Below are 20459 nucleotides of genomic sequence, written 5' to 3'. Positions count from 1 at the left end.
CTTTTTTTTTTTTTTTTTTTTTTTTTCTTCCTTCCCCTCCCCCATGGGTTTCTGTTATGTTTCTCAGGATCCACATAAGAGTGAAGCCATATGGTATCTGTCTTTCTCTGTATGGCTTATTTCACTTAGCATCACACTCTCCAGTTCCATCCATGTTGCTACAAAAGGCCATATTTCATTTTTTCTCATTGCCACGTAGTATTCCATTGTGTATATAAACCACAATTTCTTTATCCATTCATCAGTTGATGGACATTTAGGCTCTTTCCATAATTTGGCTATTGTTGAGAGTGCCGCTATAAACATTGGGGTACAGGTGCCCCTATGCATCAGTACTCCTGTATCCCTTGGATAAATTCCTAGCAGTGCTATTGCTGGGTCATAGGGTAGGTCTATTTTTAATTTTCTGAGGAACCTCCACACTGCTTTCCAGAGCGGCTGCACCAATTTGCATTCCCACCAACAGTGCAAGAGGGTTCCTGTTTCTCCACATCCTCTCCAGCATCTATAGTCTCCTGATTTCTTCATTTTGGCCACTCTGACTGGCGTGAGGTGATATCTGAGTGTGGTTTTGATTTGTATTTCCCTGATAAGGAGCGACGTTGAACATCTTTTCATGTGCCTGTTGGCCATCCGGATGTCTTCTTTAGAGAAGTGTCTATTCATGTTTTCTGCCCATTTCTTCACTGGGTTATTTGTTTTTCGGGTGTGGAGTTTGATGAGCTCTTTATAGATTTTGGATACTAGCCCTTTGTCCGATGTGTCATTTGCAAATATCTTTTCCCATTCCGTTGGTTGCCTTTTAGTTTTGTTGGTTGTTTCCTTTGCTGTGCAGAAGCTTTTTATCTTCATAAGGTCCCAGTACACAATTCATTTTAAAACAATTCATTGTTTCAAAAAGAAACCCCATTTAGTAATCTTTCTCATTTTCCCCAACCCCATCCCACTCTCCCCACAGTCTTAGATAACCGCTAATCTACTTTCTATCACTAGATTTGTCTATTCTGGACATGTCATATACACAGTATCATACAATATGTGGTCTTTTGTGACTGCTTTCTTTTACTTAAACATGATGTTTTCTAGGTTCATCTACTTTGTAGTAGGTATCAGTATTTTATTCCTTTTTATTGCCAAATAACATTCCATTGTAGGGATAAGCCATATGTTCATTTATCAGTTGATGGACATTTGGGTTGTTTCCATCTTTTGATTATTATAAATAATGTTGCTATGAACATTGGTATACAAGTTTTATGTGGACATATATCTTCATTTCTCTTGGGTATATACACAGGAGTACAATTCCTGGGTCATAAGATAACTCTGTTTAATCTCTTACAGAACTGCCAGAGTATTTTCCCAAGCAGCTGCACCATTTTACATCCCCACCAGCAGTGTATAAGAGTTCTAATTCCTCTCCATCTCTCCCAACACTTGTTATTATCCGACTTTTTGATTATAGCCATTACAGTGGATGTGAGTGTTAACTTCGCATTTACTCAGAAGTGAAAACTTATTCACATAAAAACCTGTATGTGAATGCTTACAGAAGCTTTATTTGCAATATTCAAAAACTGGAACTAATCCAGATGTCCTTCAGTTGGTGAATCCTTAAACAAACTGGTACATCCATATCATAGAATGCTACTCAGCAATAAAAAGGAAAAAAATTATTGATGCACACAATGACTCAAATGAATCAAATGACAAATTATAGAAATGGAGAACAGATTACAGTTGACCCTTGAACAACACAGGGGTTATGGGTACTGACCACCCCCATAGTCAAAAATCCACGTATAACTTTTGACTTCCCCCCAAAATTACTAATAGCCTACTGTTGACTGGAAGCCTTACCAATAACACAACAGTTGATTAACACATATTTTGTATGTTAAATGTCTTATATACTGAATTCTTCCAATAAAGCTAGAGAACATATTACAAAAACCTTAAGAAAAAATGCATTTACAGTACTATACTGAATTTATTGAAAAAAAAATCCACATATAAGTAGACCTGTACAGTTCAAACTCCTGTTGTTCAAGGTCAACTGTAACTTTGTTACCAGGGATTAAGATGGGGGTGAAAGCAGAAGGGAAGTGGATGTATCTATAAAATAGACATGGATCCTCCTGGTGATAGAATTATTCTGTATCTTGACTATCAATGTTAATATCCTGGTTATAATATATAATATGTTACCATTGGGGGAAACTAGGAAAAGAGTATATTGGATCTCCCTGTTTTGTTTCTTGCATGGGATCTCTTTGTATTGTTTCCTACAACTGCCTGTGAATCTACAATGATCTCAAAATAAAAAGTTTAATTAAAATAAAAACACATAACATCTTGGACTTCTATTCAGGCCAAGACAGAGTAACAAACTGGATTTAACTTTCCCACCCAAACAACCAAAAAGAACAGACAAAATCATGAAAAAACAATTGTCAACATATTGGAACGAGGCAACAAAGAACAGTGATGCCTGAGATTTTGGAAGCAAACCAGGTGAGCCCTATGATTGCTCCAGCTTTTGCTTTGCAAGTTTTCAAGGCATGGCAAAGGGAGGAGGATGCAGGCAGGGCAGGGCTCCCTGAGTTAAGGAGATGGAACTGAGAGTCCAGGGAGCACAGGTGGCTGGACTTTGCAGGGCAGAGGACAAGAGACAAAGAAGCTTGGAGAGCTGCAGGGGGTCCACCGTGAGTCCTCAGCTGGTAGCAATGACTGCATGTATGAAAAAACTACAAGGCCATGGAAAGAACCATCCAAAGGGATTAGAGGGAACAGAACTGGGAATAGTGACTGTTTCCAATAGTCAGATTGGAAAAAAAAGATCATAGCTCACAGGGCACTGGGTACAGAATACAGAAAGATCAAAAGTGAGAAATAATTAGCTATAGACTGAGCACTGTTTCACATCTGCTTAAGAAATTATAAAACCAAGACTCAAAAGGGCCAAACTGTTTCTAAGTCAATTAACTGCATCCCAGAGCAAAGTTCAAGAATATTTTTAGAAATACAAAAATATCTAGCACCCCAAAAGGTAAAATTACCAGGTATGCAAAAACATAGAAACACATGAACCATAATAAAGAGAGTAATTAATCAATAAAACCTGACACAGATATTAGAATTAGCAGATAAGGTCATTAAAACGTGAAATGTTTTAAAACTATATTTCATGTTTAAAAAGTTAAGTGGCGACATGGAAGACTAAAAAAAAGAAACATATCTTCTACAGATGAAAATACCACATGTGAATTGAAAAATACATTGGATGAGACTAATGACAGATTAGACACTACAGAAGAAAAGGCTAATGACCTTGAAATACAGCAGTAGAAACCATCCAATATGAAAAAAAGAAAAAATAACAAAATTATTTGAAGAGCACCAATGCTAGGATAGCTTAATGGGTTCAATATAATTGTGTATTTTTTATTATTTGATTTTATCTAATTTGTTGACTTCTTAGCTACAACTTTGTTATTTTAGTGGTTTTTAGGTTTTGTAGTATACATACAACCTGTTAACAGGCATCTACAAAAGATCTGTAGCTAAAATCATACGTCATGGTCAAGAACAAGATGAAGATACCACTCCCACCATTCCTATTCGACAATGAATTGGAAAAAAAGGCATCCAGATTGGAAAAGAAGTAAAACTACCTTTACTCAGAGATGACATGATCATCTATATAGAAAATCCAGTGGAATTTACAAAAAACTACTAGAACTACTAAGTGAATCTAGCCAGGCTGCAGTATACAGAAATAATACACAAAAATCAGTTGCACTTCTATATGCTACCAATGAACATTCAGAAATTAAAAATTAAAATGTAATACTATGTATTAAAAAATGAAAAATGCTAAAATACAAAAATATGAAATACGTAGGTATTACTCTGATAAAAGGGGTATTGGTACACAGAAAACTTGAAAATACTAAGATAAAGAAAACCTAAATAAATGGAAATATATACCTTGCTCATTGGTGAGTAGAGTTTAAGATGGCAACTGATCTGTAAGTTCAACATGATACCATTAAAATTCCCAGCAGCCTTTTTGTAAAAATTAACAAGCTTATCATAAAATTCAAATGGCAATGCAAAGTACTGAAAATGGCCAAAACAACTTTGAAAAAGAAACACAAAGTTGGAGGGCTAACACTACCTGATTTTAGGACTTATTATAAATTTACAGCAATTAAAACAGCATGATACTCTTATAGACACACAGATCAATGGAATGAGCAATTCCAGAAAAAGACCCACTTATTTATGGATAATTGATTTTTTTAAAATGTTTATTTATTATTTTTGAGAGAAAGGTGTGGGAGGGGCAGAAAGCAAGTGAGACACAGAATTGGAAACAGGCTCCAGGCTCTGAGCTGTCAGCACAGACCCTGATGCAGGGCTTGAACTCACCAACTATGAGATCATGACCTGAGCTGAAGTTGGCCACTTAACCGACTGAGCTACCCAGGCGCCCCTATGGGACAACTGATTTGTGACAAAAGCACAAAGATGATTCAGTGGAGGAAGGACAGTCTTTTCAACAAATGGCGCTGGAACAATTGGAATATCTATAAACAAAAAATGAACTTTGATCTATACTATACCTTACAGTATAAACAAAAATTAATTCAAAATGGATCGCAGAACTAAATATAAAACATAAAGCTATAAAACTTACAGAAGAAAACATAGTCGAAAAACCTTATGACCTTGGGTTAGGCAAAGATTACTCAGGACACCAAAAGCACAATGCATAAAAAAAAAAAAAATTCATGTTGGACTTCATCAAAATCAAAACACTTTTCTCTTTGAAAGACACTGGTAAGAGAAAGAAAAGAAAAGACAACTCATGCAATGAGAGAAAACACTTGCAAAGTATATATCTGATAAAGGACTTAAATCCAGAATATATATAAAAAAAAAAAAACCTCTCAAAAATCAATAATAAGAACACAACCCAATTAGGAAATAGCCAAAGAAATTTGAACAGACATTTCACCAAAGATACACAGAAAGCAAACAAGCACATGAAAAGATGCTCCACATTAATCCATTAGAGAAATGCAAATTGAAATCACAATGAGATTTCACTTAAGATACACTTAAGAGTGGCTAAAATTAAAAAGACTGATCACGTCAAATGTCAGTGAGGATGTAGAGGAATTGGAATACTCACATACTGTTGATGGGAATGTAAAATGGTACAATCAATTTAGAGAACAGACTGTCAGTTTCTTAAAAACTTAAACACACATGCCATATAATGTAGCCATTCTACTTCTTAGGTATTTATGGAAGAGAAAAGAAAGCATGTGTCCATGCAAAGACTTGAACATGAATGTTTATAGCAGCTTTATTTGTGAAGACCCCATACTGGAAACAATCCAGGCTGGAAACAACCCCAAACTAGAAACAGCCCCAATATCCATCCTTAGGTTCTTGATTAAGCCAATTATAATAAATGCATACTATGAAATACCACTCCAGCAAGAAAAAGGAATCAACAATTGACACACACAGTAGGAAATGAATCTCGAAATAATGGTACTGAATAAAAGAAGGCAGATAGAAAGGAGTACATATTGTATGATTCCATTTACATAAAACTAGAAAACAGAAACTCATTTATAGTGACAGAGAGCAATCAATGTGGTGGGACAAGAAGGAAGAATCATAAAGGGGTGTGAGAAAACTTTTGGGGGTGATGGATGTGTTCACTAGTTTGACTGAGTTGATGGTGTTTCACAGGTATATACAGGTCAAAACTTACCAAATTGTGCTTTAAAAATTTTAATGTTTTAATTCATTTTTGAGCCAGAGAGAGACAGAAGAGAGAGAGTATGAGTGGGGAAGGGGCAGTGAGAGAGGGAGACACAGAATCTGAAACAGGCTCCAGGCTCTGAGCTGTCAGCACGGAGACCAATGCGGGGCTCAAACTCATGAACCGCGAGGTCATGACCTGAGCGGAAGTTGGACGCTTAACTGACTAGACCAGCCAGGCGCCCCTCAAATTGTAGCCTTTAAATAGTGCAGCTTGTTGTCTATCAATCATACCTCGATAAAACTTTAAAAAACATGACGTAGTCAGAATCACTCAAGAAAGATTGAGATAAATGTTGACTTAATGTCAGACCACCACACCCTGAATTCTTACTTCAGAATGCTGTGTGGCATAGTGGAAAGAGTGGATTTTACATCAGAGATACTGTTCACGTTCCACGTCTATCACAAACTCACTCACCTCTTAAAGTTCAGTGTCCTCATCTCTAAAACTTCTCTGCTTATTTTAGAAAACTAATGAGATAAAATAAGTGAGATCAGGGCTTTATAAACTGTCATGTATCATACAAATGTTTTATATTTACTATTATTTACCATTTCCCTTGCCACTTTACCTGACATATGAGGCCTACCCTACTGGTGTATATTACTAAAAGGACTGATCATTTTAGGTCAAACTTAAAGTCTCCCTTACGGCAATAGTGTGTTTTAAGACATGCTCTTTTTTAAAGAACAGTTCAATGTGAGAAAATGAAACATTTAAAACAGTGAATTGCTTTTCTAATTAATGTGGAAAACTGCTCTTCCTACCACCTTTACTAAATTATTTTAGAGATTGAACAAGATAACAGATATGATAGGTTTTGAAAAATCTTTGAAACCTATATTTGTACAAATATAAAGTGCTATTACTATGTTTTATGTCCATGTGACTAATGTAATATTTAGAGGAGTAGGGTACTGGTGGTTCAAAAGACGAGACGGTTAAAGTGGGATTCTCAATACACAATTAGTTGTACTATTTATTAAATGCCTACTAAATGTAGGCAGTGAAGATCTAAATGAGGTGGAATGAGGTGTCTTATGTTCATCACCACATTAAATCCTTAAAGGATCCAGATAAGGAAACTGAGGCTTGGAGGGGTTAAGTACCACCTAGCAAGTAATAGAACTGGCATGTGAGCCCAGACTTTCCAGGCTCCAAAGTCTGCTCTTTTTACTCTGCCATCAGAATTGCTTATAATCACAAAAGCACCTTGATAGCAAATCATGCCACCTATTTGCTGTACGTGTCTATCTACTGTATATAACAATATAATGTAACGTATACAATATACATGCATATTACAAAATAACAATTAAAAATTCCCCTATGTTCTGTATCAAAGAAGCCACTACGCACATCTGTGCCATAGATGAGGAAATCACCAGTTAAGGCATGGCATAAAATACGGCACTTATCATCCACTGCCGGGAAGAGTCGAGTCTCACGTTCTTCTTGAGCATCCAGGATTTCACTTTCTATCTAAAATACAAAAGAATAATAGCTTATAGGTGTATTTGACTAAACCTGGCCTGTAACAATCTAGGGAGATAGGAGAGGGTCTTCCTAAGTTCGATTAAACGTTCAGATTACTGAATGTCTACTGAGAAAGACATCAGACAGGAACCACCTGGCAGGGCAGCATTAAACAACCCCTTTTAGGGGGAATGGTTTTTGCAGCAGGCCCTGCAGTGGTAATAGCTACTCTCTTTGGTTTCCCAGAAGCAAAGAGGCATGAAATAGATGTAAGAGAGGCCCTTGTTTAGGGACCACATTTGGGACCCAATGTCTTTTGAACAATAGGTTTCGTTTCAAGGATCCCCCCTAGCGACATGCCCAAATACAGAAGTCAATTCATTCCAGGAAGACCAGGCATATAACGTGTCCATCAGTTTTTAATTTCCCACTAGATGCAGTCTACCAACAGGATCTATTTTGCTGCAGCAGTGTTGTGAGTAGCACAGTGGATATTCTGTTGGGTTTCTTGGAAACAGAGCAGGAGGTTAATGAAGGTTAGAGCAGGAAAGTTAACTGAACATCTCATGCAGAAGGGGTAAAGAGTTCTGTTAGTCCCTTATGCACACCTGGCTTTCTAGCTTTCTGACCAAAGTTCTTGATAATATGACATTAGGCTGATCATCATCATCATTTAAACTGAGTCATCACTAGTCCTGAGGGCTCTGGGACATCAAAATTATACTTACCAAGTGCAACTGGACTTTGCCTTCAAAAAGTGCAGCAGCATAGTCAGAATGAAGGCAAACACTGGATACCGTCCCCAGATATTCCACATCTTTCAATTTTTTAACAGCTGTAGCAATAAACACACACACACACACATTAATATATAAATAAAATTACATAAAGATTTGCAAATAATTTTGACATGTGTGTTTTTAAGGGCATTCTGAACCAAAAATTTGTATTTTGGCCGTCCTAAAGACAATCTTAGTTGTCATATAGATTTGCCTTCAGGAATTCCATAGTGGTGCATGTGAAACCAAGTAAGAGAAAATAAAATCACACATAAAACAATGAAAAATTACACTTTCGTGACAATAAGCTTAATGGTGTACTCTATTGGGGGATAATTCTCAGGCTCACTCTACTCCTGAGGGAGATCTGACCCCCAAAGGGGAGAAGAAAAAGCAAGGCTCCCTTCAGGTGCTAATGGTCATTACTTCATGGATAAAAGGAGGGGGAAGGGACCCAACCACTAGCCTACCCAAGAAAGTGCCCAAGAAAGTCATTGTGCAAAGGTGGATCACACGTTACTTCATTTAGTTTTGCTCATGACCCCTTACAAGTAGAAGAATCCTCATTTTCCAGACGAAGCCTTCCAAAACAAGGCTCAGAGGGGTAGATAATTTGTCTACAGTCACCCAGCTACAAGGAGCAGGAGGGGAATTTGAACTTGGGGCCTAATTCTAAAGGTCATACTCTGCCCACTATACCAATGCTGTGTTCACTGCAAAGGTAAAGGATAGAATCCTTCCAAAAATTATGCCAAGTTTTTAGAGGACTCATATAACCATTTAAGCTAAGAAAGAGGCATCTGAAGACAAAGAGTGAAAGACCTGGTCTTAAAAGAAACTTTCAGCATTTCCCAAATAATAACAGAAATTACATGCTGGTTAAGAAAACGACAACTGGATTGATACTTGCCATTTTCTCCGAGGACATAAAACCAAGCTCGATTATTCATTCCCACGGCCAGGTGATAGAGCCCTACGGCTACAAAGTTGGGTTCCACATCAACAGACACTGTGATTGGCAGCTCCTAGAATACAGAAGAGTAAGAGTAGCAAGTCAACTGCTACAACTGTTTTGGTTTTACTGATAAATAGAATCAAAGTAACACTATTTTCATACTCCTTCTACAGGGTTGGCCACGGTAACTTCAAGGAGAGAGGTGAGATATGCAATCCTTGTGCTGCAGGCACCCCCGAGGATGGGAAGCTTGGTCAGGAAGACGTGCAGTGAGCCCCTCTGGGTAGACAGTGCCAGCAACTGGCCATCATCTGTCCAGGATAAGGTGCCCAACCCTGAAGTAAGTGACAGAATAAAGGAGTAGTCAAGAATAATACTGTTGCGGGCAAACGATTATTTTCATTTAAACTACAGAGACAAAAAAAAATCTTCAAGTGATTTCTTTAATGGTCTATACAGACTAAAACTTCACTATGGACAGGCATGTGAGCATGAGCATTGATTCATTCAGTAGTGGCTCAAAGAGAAAGTATGTCAGAATTTAGATTTTATAACTGAAATTGGGATTAAACTCACTATAAATCTTTAGATGAAAGTGGATTTACAGCTTTGTAGAGGAGTAGGTTCTTTTAGGGAAACCTAATGAAGGTTAGAGTTAGGGTTATTTTAGCAAACTCTAATGAAGGGTGTTAATTTTATTCCTCCCACAATGAATGCAAATCATATAATAGTAAGCACACTACTCTGTCATTGCAATAAAATGTCACTCTGCTTCAGAAAAACCAGTACCTTTATTTTCATCATCCAGGTTGATTATAGCATACATATCTTTTAATTCTGCCAAGTCATGAATCTTAATGCTGAAAAATGAAAAAATATGTATATAAATATAAGCGTTAAGCAAAATTGTTTCAGTTCATGAAAAAGTGTAGGCTACAGAACAGGTCAGTGTTTTCCAAAGGGGCCTGTATAGGATAATCATTTGGGTCAAGGTAAGAAAATAGAATTTCTATAATTACATTTTATCTTAAAAAATTTTTCTTTGTGGGGTGGTGGTTGTGCCCGGCTGCATTCTCTGATCTATAGTTTTAGGAACAAGGAGGTTTAAGTTGCCCTGAAGAAAACTTTGTGTAGGAAAACTTTCTTCTGAGCAGCATTAATTATTTAAGAAGTAAAACGTTTCTCTTATCTGTGTGCTCCTCCGACCACCCTGAGTTCTTTCATACAAAGAGAAATGAGGTATAACAGAAAGACCATTTATCTGGAATCACAAGGCATAGGTTGAAAGCTCTGAAAAACTGCAGGCATATTGGGCACCTGGGTGGTTCTCATGATCTTGCAGTTCGTGAGTTCAAGCCCCGCATTGGGCTCTGTGCTGACAGCTTGGAGCTTGGAGCCTGCTTCGGATTCTGTGTGTGTGTGTCTCTCTCTCTCAAAGATAAATAAACATTAAAAAAATACTAATGAAAAACTGCAGGCATATTACTTCATAGGGTTACAGAGAAGATAGGTCAGTTCATGCCAATGAAAGTTGTATAGCACAGTGTTGGGACACAATGGTTGTAAGATTTCTTTCCTCTTTGTCTCCTTTCCTCTCTCCTCCCTTCCGCCCTTCTAGGGTTTTCCCTTTATATATATTACTTCCTTGTTTTCATTTAACTTTTTATTTTGATATAATTGTAGATCCACATGCAGTTGTAAGAGAGAATATGGAGATTGTATATACAGAGATTGTCTATACCCTCCACCTTTCCTTACATGTTAATATCTTGAAAATCTACAGGATAATAGTATAGTCAAATAATGACATTGATATAACCTCTTTCAGATGTCCCAGGTTTTACCTGTATTCATTTTGTGTGTGCATGTGTATGTATGCATGTGTTTGTATTTCGTTCCATGCTATTTTATCACATGTGAGATTGCTGAGATCCAGGACCACAGTCAGGATATAGAATAGTTCAATCACAACAAGGATCCTTGTGTTGCCCTTTTATATATGCACTTAACCTCCTTCCTCTCCACCCCAGATGCATTCCTAAGCCCTGGTCACCACTAATCTGTTCTCCATTTCTATAACTTTATCATTTCAACAGGATTACATAAATGGAATCACAGTATGTGACATTTTGTGAATGGCCCTTTTCATTCAGCGTACTTCTCTGGAGGTTCACATCAGTTGTTGTGTGTATCAATAGTGTGTTCCTTTTTATGGCTGAGTAGTATTCCATGATGTGGATGTACTAGTTTAACCACTCACCCACTGAAGGACATCTGGATGGTTTCTAGTTTTTGACTATTACAAATAAAGCTGCTATAAACATTCATATTCAGGTTTTTCTGTGAATATAAATTTTCATGTGCCTGAGAAAAATGGCCAGGAGTGAAATTCCTGGGTCATACGGTAAGTACATGTTCAGTTTTTGTTGTTGTTGTTTTAAGAAACTGCCAAACTAGGGCACCTGGGTGGCTCACTGGGTTGAGCGTTTGACATTAGCTCAGGTCGTGATCTCATGGTTCATGGGTTCAAGCCCTGCATTGGGCTCTGTTGTCTGTGTAGAGCCTGCTTCAGATCCTCTGTCCCCCTCTCTCTGTGCCACCCCTACCCATGCTCTCTCTCTCTCAAAAATGAATAAAATTAAAAAAAAATAAAGAAACTACCAAACTGTTTTCCAATGTAGCTGTACCATTTTACACTCCTACCATCAAGGTTTGAGTGATTTAGCTTCTCCTCATCCTTCCCAGCACTTGATGTTATAACTATTTTTAATTCTAGCCATTCTAATAGATGCATAGTAATATCTCATTGTGGTCTGAATTTGCATTTCTGGAATGGCTAATGATGTCAAACATCTTTTCATGTGTTTACCATCTATATATCTTCTTTGCTGAAATGTATGTCTTTTGCCGATTTTCTAATTGGATTGTTTGGTTTTTTTACTTTTGAGTTTTGAGAGGGCCCTTTATGCATTCTAGATACTAGTCCTTTGTTGGATACGTGGTTTGTGAATATTCTTTCTCATTGTGCTGTTTATCTTTCATTCTCTTAACAGAATCTTTCATGGGGTAAAATTTTTTTAGTTTTGAGCAAGTCTAATTTTCCAATATTTCCTTATACAGATCATGTTTTTGGTTTTAAAACCAAGAACTCTTTGCCTAGACCTAGAAGATTTCCTGTTTTTATCTAAAAATGCTATAGTTTTGCATTTTAAATTTAAATCCACGACCCACTGAATTAACTTTTGATTAAGGTGTGAAGTTTGTTTTCCAGGTTTTTTCCATATGGATATCCGGTTGCTTGGGCACCATTTCTTGGAAAGGCAATTTTAATTCTACTTAATTTTCTACTTTTGTCAAGAACCAGTTGTGCATATTTGTGTGGGTTTATTTCTGGCTTCTCTATACTGTTCCATTGATCTATGTGTCTTTCCCTCTGCCCATACCACATGGTCTTGATTACTGCAGCTATAAAGTGAGCTTTAATACTAGGTAAGATGATTCCTCTCATTTGATTGTTCTCTTCAAAAAATTTTTTTAAATGTTGATTTATCTTTGAGAGACAGAGAGAGAGACACACACACAGAACATGAGTGGGGGAAGGGCAGAGAGAGGGAGAGAATCCAAAGCAGGCTCCAAACTGTCAGTGCAGAGCCCTATGTGGGGCTTGAACTCACGAACCAGGAGATCATGACCTGAGCTGAAGTTGGATGCTTAACCAACTGAGCCATCCAGGTGCCCCTTTATTGTTTTTTTTTAAAGACTGCTTTTAGCTATTTTAGGACCCGTGATTTTGCATATACACAATTGGTTCTTAAACAACATGGGGGTTGGGGGTGCCAAATCCTGCACAGTTGAAAATTGGCATATAACGTTTGACTCCCCCAAAAGTTAACTAATAGCCGACTGTTGACTGGAAGCCCTATCGATAATATAAACAGTCTATTAGCACATATTTTGTATGTCATATACATTATATACTGTATTCTTACAATAATGTAAGCTAGAGGAAAGAAAATGTTATTAAGAAATTCTTAAAGATAATTTACATTTACAGTACTGTATGTATTTTTAAAAATCTGCATGTAGGGGTGCCTTGGTGGTTCAGTTGGTTGAGTGTCCAACTCTTGACTTCAGCTCAGCTCACGATCTCATGGTTTGTGGGGGTTCAAGACCTACCTGCACTGTCAGTGAGGAACCTGCTTGGGATTCTCTCTCTCTCTCTCTCTCTCTCTCTCTCTGTCTCTGTCTCTCTCTCCCTGCCCCTCCTCTTTCTCTCTCAAAAAAAAAAAAAAAAAAAAACCTGAAAAATAAATCTGCACATAAGTAGATCCAAGCAGTTCAAACATCTGTTGCTCAAGGATTAACTGTGTTTTAGCATACGCTTGTCTATATCTACAAAAAAACCACCTTGGGATTCTCATATGAATTTCATTAAATCTATAGATTAATTTGGAGAGAACTGATATCTTCACTATGTTCAGTCTTCTGACCTATGAACAGTGTGTTTCTCCTTTTCTTTGGGTCTCTTGATTTCTTCCAGCATCATATTGGAATTTTCAGCACATAGACCCTGTACATGCTTTGTTAAGTGTAGATCTAAGTACTTCATTTTCTTTGGAGTAAAAAGGACATATTTTTAATTTGGTTTCCATAGGTTTGTTATCAGTATATAGAAATGTGACTGATTTTTGTGCATTGATCTTGCATCCTATGGCCATGCAGTGCTCATTCATTAGTTCTAGGCATTCCTTGTTTGTACTCCTTGAGATTTTCTACATACGCAATCATTTCATCTGCAAACAGAGATGGTTTTACTTTTCTCTTTTCAATCTGGATGTAGCTTATTTCTTTCTCTTGTCTTAAACTGCAGTGGCTAGAACTTCTAATATTAGGTTACATTAGAGTAGTGGGAGTGGAGAGCCTTGCCTTGTTCCCAATCTCAGGAGGCAAGCACTCAGTCTTTCACCATGAAAGATGTTAGGCTTTTTAGTAGACATTCTTTATCAAGTTGAGGTAATTCCCCCCCATCCCTAACTTACTGAGAATTCTTATCAATGAATGGGTGTTAGATCTTATGAAATATTTTTGTGTGTCAACTGATGTGATCGTATGGTTTTTCTTCAGCTGCAGATATAGTAACTTCATTGAATTATGAATGTCGATAAGGCTTGCATACTTGGAATACATCCCACTTGGTCATGAAGTATAATTCTTTTTATATATTGCTGACTTCAGTTTGTTAAATTTTGTTGAAGATTTTTTGTCCAAGTTCATGAGAGATTGGTCTCTAGTTTTCTTTTTCTTTCTTTCTTTTCTTCCTTCCTTCCTTTCTTTCTTTCTTTTTCCTTTCTTTCTTTTTCTTTGTATAGTTTGATTTTGGTGTAAGGCCTTATAAAATAAGGTGAGAAGTGTTCCCTCCTCTTTTATTTTCTGAGGAGATTTTGTAAAATTGGTGTTAATTCTTTTTTAAAAAGAATTTGGTAGAATCCTCCAGTGAAACCATCTGAACCTGGAGATTTTTCAGGAGGCTTAAATTATTCAATTTCTTTAAAAGTTACAGGACTAATTCAGATTATCTGTTTCATCTGGGTTGAGTTTTGGTAGTGGTTTTTAAAGGATTTTTCCAGTCTTCTAATTTGTCAAATTTCCAAGTTGTCTGTAGTATTCCTCTATAGTTCTGAAGTTGTAGTATTCCTTTATTAGCCTTTTAATGGCTTCCAGATCTGTAGCAATATTCCCGTTTCATTCTTGATATTGATGATTTGTGTCTTTTTATTTCTGTCATTCTTGCTAGAAGCCGATCAATTTTTTATCATTTTTTTAAAAAAACACCTTTTTGTTTTTTCCAATTCTATTTTCAATGTCATCAGTTTCTGCTCTTTATTATTTTATTCCTTCTGCTTTGCCTTTTGTTTGATCTTCTTTTTCTAGTTTCTTCAAGTAGGAATTTAGATTGATTAGAGATTTCAGTTCTATGTATTTTTAAATTTTCTCTGGGATATAGTCATGATTTATTTGGAGTAGGTTAATTTCCAAGTGTTCATAGAATTTCCTGTTGTTTTTCTATTATTCATTTCAAGTGTGGTTATATTATAGCCAAGGAACACATTTTGTAGGACTTCAATGTAAATTTCTTGAGGTTTTGGGGGCACCTGGGTGGCTCAGTTGGTTGAGTGGTCAACTCTTGATTTCAGCTCAGGTCAGGATCCCAGGGTCATGAGATTGAGCCCTATGTCAGACTCTGCTAAGCACGGAGCCTGCTAGAGATTCTCTCCGCCTCCACCCGCTCCCCCACCCACTCTCTAGCTCTCACTAAAACAAAATAAAAATAAATTTGTTGAGGTTTCATGGTCCAGGATATGGACTATCTTGGTGCATGTTCCATGGGTGCATAGAAAAAACATATATTCCATTGTTGGTGTAATGTCCAACAGATGTATGTTAAGTCTAGTTGGTTTACTGTGCTGTCCAAATCTATGAAGAGTTTAGCTAAGCTACTCCATGGTACTGCTGCCTCAGCATCCATTCTGTTTGGCCAAATGGCCTTAAATTGACACCCCTCCCTCCTTCTTATAAGTGCATGCCCTAAGTAACAGCCCACAGAGTCACAAGCAAATGTAAGTTCTGGATGTGACTTCCCCAAAAGCCCTTGTGATCAACAGTCTCCCCTGCCTCCTACCACCTGTGTGCCTTATGTTCCCCTAGGATAAGATCTCTGGGGCTTACCCCACTCTTTTCGTTAGAGTTGACCAATTTGGACTTAGCCTGGGAACCCTAAAGCAGTTTATTCATGAATGCTATTTTTTCCATAAACCCTATTAACAGCACATGCCCCTGGTTGTCTCTTTTTGTCTGAACTGTACCTTGAACTCTCTGTGAGACAGGCCAGGTATTTCCTCCTGGACCTGTGAATAGTGAATTTCTCCATTTCAGTTCTTCTTGTTGTGTATCGTTGAACGGCAGCTCATGATCTGACACTCTGTGCTCTACTTAATAAGTGTCAATTTGATACTTTTAATTCCTTGTTGAACTTCTAATTGTTCCATGCATTACTGAAAGTGGGACCCTGAGGACTTCAACTATTATTGTTGTCTATTTCTTTTAATTCTGCCAGTTTTTACTTCATCTATTTTGAGGCTCTGTTGCTAGGTGCGTGCTCATTGAGCATTGTTATATCTAATCAATATGCAGTCTCTCTCCCCATCCCTGTAATTTTCTTTGCTCTTTGATACCCAGACAGACACCTAGCTTTCTTTTGGTTATCACTTGGATGATCTTTTTCCATCCTTTCACTTTTACCTGGTTATTTCATTACATGATTATATTGAAGGGAGTTACAACATATAATAGGGTCATTTAAGAATTCTAATAGTCTATGTCTAATAGCATTGCCATTTACACGTTTAACATAGTTAATTGATCTGTGTGAACTTAAATCTACTGTTTTGTTATTTTGTTTGTCCCTTTGTTCCTGTTTGTCCTTTCTTGCCACTTTTAGATTTGAACATTTTTCAGTATTCCATTTTAATTTACCTATTGTGTTTTTGTATATATCTCTGCCTGTTTTTTAGTGGTTGCTCTAGATTATAACATACATATTTAATTTCACAGTCTCTTTAGAATCAGTATTTCACCACTTCAAATAATGTAGAAATCCCATATAACTTTAACCTCTTCCCTTTATGTTGGGGTTGTCTTATGTACTGCATCTTAATATGCTGAACATACTACCAGACAATATGATAATTTTGCTTTCAACAGCACGTATGTTAAAGGTCTCAAAAAAAATGATCTATTGTATTTACCATTTCTGTCGTTCTTCCTTCATTCTTGATGTTCTGAATCCTCTGCTGTCATCTGTTCTGTCCCATCTGAAGAACTTCCTTCAGCAATTCTTCTAGAGCAGGTCTGCTAGCAATAAATTCTCTTCATTTTTCCTCACCTGAGAATGTTTCCATTTCACTTCATTACTGACAGATATTTTCACTGGGTAATGAATTTCAGCTGACTGTTCTTTTCTCTCAGCCCTTTAGGAAGCTGTGATGCTTCCTTCTGGCCTCCATGACTTATGGTGAGAAATCCACTGTCATTTAAAATGCTGTTTTTTTTTGTCTTTAGTTTTTAGCAGTTTATAATGTTATCTGAGCTAGGTTTTTTTGGACTTATTTGGACAATTTTTATAAAGGTACTACCTTTACCTCCATCCTCTTGGCACTGGCATCTTTTGATTGCCTTGTCCAAGCAAGTTGAAACTTTCTTGATTCTTTGTATGTCAGGCAACTTTGAGTTCTATTTTGGACATTCTGAATATTATGTTTGAGACTCTTGCACCTTGTCTAAGTCCCATAGAGAAGGCTAATTTTTTTTTTTTTTCCAAAGCAGGCAACCAATCCAGTTGGGTTCAGGCCACGAGTATCAACCAGACTTTTGTGGGTTGTGGTTTCAACATCAGTTCCATTTTCAAAGGCTTTGCAGTCATATTCGGATATGTTCCTGTATGGCCCACTCTGTGGCCCAGAGGACTTGCATTATGATCTTTTAGTTCAGTTCTCAAAGTCTTTGGTATGTTTAGGATGAGATACACATGTATAGCTCAGGAGTGAACCTAGGAGCTCATAAATATCTTTAGATGCTTGCTTTCCAGAGCTCCTCCCTCTTTAGGATCTCCCTGGTATGTTCTGATTCCCTGGGGCTCCCTTTGTTGGTCTTCCAGCAGTAAAGTTCAGGCTCTAGTTACCCTGCAGGGTCTTGTCCTTCCCACAACTGTACCCATACCTGCCACCAAGCAGTGGGAGGGCAGGGAGAAAAGTAAGCAGCAGGGTTTACCCCACTTTCCTGGGACCACAGCCCCTGTAACTGGAGGAAGGTTACCCTCTGTCAGAGATGTAGGCATCTGAGGGTCCTTCTTGCCGGAGCTGTTGCTGCCACTGCAGGTTGCTTGGTGGCCAGGGCATGAAAGAAGAAAGAAAGACAAAGAAAGGAAACTGGGAAATTTCCCCAACTGTCTCTGAGCGTAAGAGGAGTTCTCTTTCCTGCAACTTGAGCCAGAACCAGAGACTTCTCTCAGAGCTCTCTCATTTAAGTTCTGGTTTCTATTTCCGGATTTTGGCTGCCTTCAGTCCTGAGAGATTGGAAGACGAATGGGAGACTCATTATTGGTTCAGTGGTACTTCAAATTCTGGTCTTCTTCAATATGCCTACTATTTACTTTTTAAAGTCCTTAAATAGCTGCTCCATGCATTCTGCCCAGGTTTTTTTTTTTTTTCTTCAATATATGAAATTTATTGTCAAATTGGTTTCCATACAACACCCAGTGCTCATCCCAAAAGGTGCCCTCCTCAATACCCATCACACACCCTCAGTTTGTTCTCAGTTTTTAAGAGTCTCTTATGCTTTGGCTCTCCCTCCCTCCCACCCCCCATCAACCCACAGTTTGTTCTCAGTTTTTAAGAGTCTCTTATGCTTTGGCTCTTTCCCACTCTAACCTCTTTTTTTTTTACTTCCCCTCACCCATGGGTTTCTGTTAAGTTTCTCAGGATCCACACAAGAGTGAAAGCATAGGGTATCTGTCTTTCTCTGTATGGCTTATTTCACTTAGCATAACACTCTCCAGTTCCATCCACATTGCTACAAAGGTCTGCCCAGGGTTTATAGCTGTATTCAGTGAGAGAGACAGATGGAATGTGCTTACTTCATATTACCTGGAATTACCTATTTTAAGATGGATTTTCAAGCAAACTCAATATTAGGTGTTGTATTTAGTTTACATCTAGTATTTATTTTAGGTTTTGCCCTGAGTGTTAACAGCAGAAGCAGTCTTAGAAATTTTCAATTGCAAACAGGTTTTAGGAGTGCAAGAAAGTATGGTGGATAGAGTCATATTAGCCATCAAAGTCTTGTTGAATATCTTCAATATTCCTTACATAAGCTTTCCTGGGAAAATGTGAATATAACTTACCAGGTATCACCACATGTAGCAGCTTTATTAAGCGTCTGTGATACTGCAATACTGGTTAGACTATCTTTGTGGTCACGAGCCTGAAATATCTCTTGCCCAATCTCTCTAATATGAGTGGAGATGACCACAAAAATTCCACGTGAAAAGCCAATCATGATGTAGCCATCACCATACCTATAGCAACAAAGGCAACAATACATTAAAAGGATGATTAACTATCATTTGCAATAATGTAAATAAGCAAGTGCCTTAAAACTAAAGAACTACAGAATCCAATTTATCAAGGGCCACGTAATATGCTAGGTAGTTTCACATATTTAATTTTTTTTTAATGTTTATTTCTGACAGAGAAAGAGAGAGAGAAAGAGTGAGTGAGTATGAGCGGGAGAGGGACAGAGAGAGGAGGAGACATAGAATCCAAAGCAGGCTCCAGGCTCTGAGCTGTCAGCACAGAGACTGTTGTGGGGCTCAAACTCATGAACCATGAGATCGTGATCTGAGCCGAAGTCGGCCACTTAATTGACTGAACCACCCAGGTACCCCAAGTTTCACATATTAAATCATAGTTTACAATCCAGAAAATGTTACATATAGAAGTGAAAATGCTAAGGTCAAAAATGAAATATATTAGTAAGGAAAAACACACGGATATCTTTTGGTAATAAGCTTTTTTTACATACCACCTATAGCAGACAATGTTACCATAGCGCTGCTGAAATTCCAGATCAATTGGACTATCTGGTTCATTCAGATTATAAAGAAACAAAGTTTTCTTGCCAACCACCACACTGATCTGCCAGAAAAGATTAAGAGATCGTGCAAATGAATTACTCAGTACTTCGTGAAGACCAATAAGGAAATTCAAATAGCTAAATCTAATTTATGCAAACAATGAGCCAGGTTTACATTAAATGTTGTAACTAATAAGATAACAACGTGATTTAAAAAAATACATTGTAATATATAGTCTGGGAAGGGTCCTTGGCTTTACACACATCCAACATACCCTTTGAAAAGTACATTAAAATAGCTGGGTGTTACTTTATTTTATTTAAAAAAATTAAAAAAGAAAATTTTTTTTTAGCCTTTATTTATTATTGAGAGAGAGAGAGAGCGTGAGCAGGGGAGGGGCAGAGGGAGACACAGAATCTGAAGCAGGTTCCAGGCTCTGAGCTGTCAGCACAGAGCCTGACACGGGGCTCAAACTCAAAAACTGTGAGATCATGACCTGAGCCGAAGTTGGATGCCTAACTGACGGAGCCACCCAGGCGCCCCTCAAAAATTTTTTTTTAATGTTTTATTATTTATTTTTGAGGGAGAGAGAGAGAGAGAGAGCAGAGGAGGGGCTGAGAGAGAGGGAGACACAGAATCTGAAGCAGGCTCCAGGCTCCAAGATGTCAGCACAGAGCCTGACATGGGGCTTGAACTCACGAGCTGTGAGAT

General features: G+C 37.6%; 2 protein-coding genes across 2 annotated transcripts in view; one reads left to right on the top strand and one right to left on the bottom strand.

The window, feature by feature from the left end:
• Positions 1-20459, top strand: part of RPL9 (ribosomal protein L9) — a 457174-nt gene that overhangs the window by 208832 nt on the left and 227883 nt on the right. The window lies entirely within an intron of this gene.
• Positions 1-20459, bottom strand: part of WDR19 (WD repeat domain 19) — a 111283-nt gene that overhangs the window by 64411 nt on the left and 26413 nt on the right. Inside the window, exons 8-14 of the mRNA XM_049631991.1 lie at positions 19697-19809; positions 19017-19190; positions 9848-9918; positions 9221-9393; positions 9014-9128; positions 8053-8159; positions 7208-7330 (exon numbers count right to left, since the gene is read on the bottom strand). Coding sequence (XP_049487948.1) covers positions 7208-7330; positions 8053-8159; positions 9014-9128; positions 9221-9393; positions 9848-9918; positions 19017-19190; positions 19697-19809 — 876 coding nt within the window. The remainder of the gene's footprint in view (positions 1-7207; positions 7331-8052; positions 8160-9013; positions 9129-9220; positions 9394-9847; positions 9919-19016; positions 19191-19696; positions 19810-20459) is intronic.

Source organism: Panthera uncia, chromosome B1, assembly GCF_023721935.1.
Source record: "Panthera uncia isolate 11264 chromosome B1, Puncia_PCG_1.0, whole genome shotgun sequence".
NCBI lineage: Eukaryota > Metazoa > Chordata > Mammalia > Carnivora > Felidae > Panthera > Panthera uncia.
The sequence above is the reverse complement of the archived record's forward strand: the minus strand, read 5'-3'. Positions and strand labels throughout refer to the sequence as shown.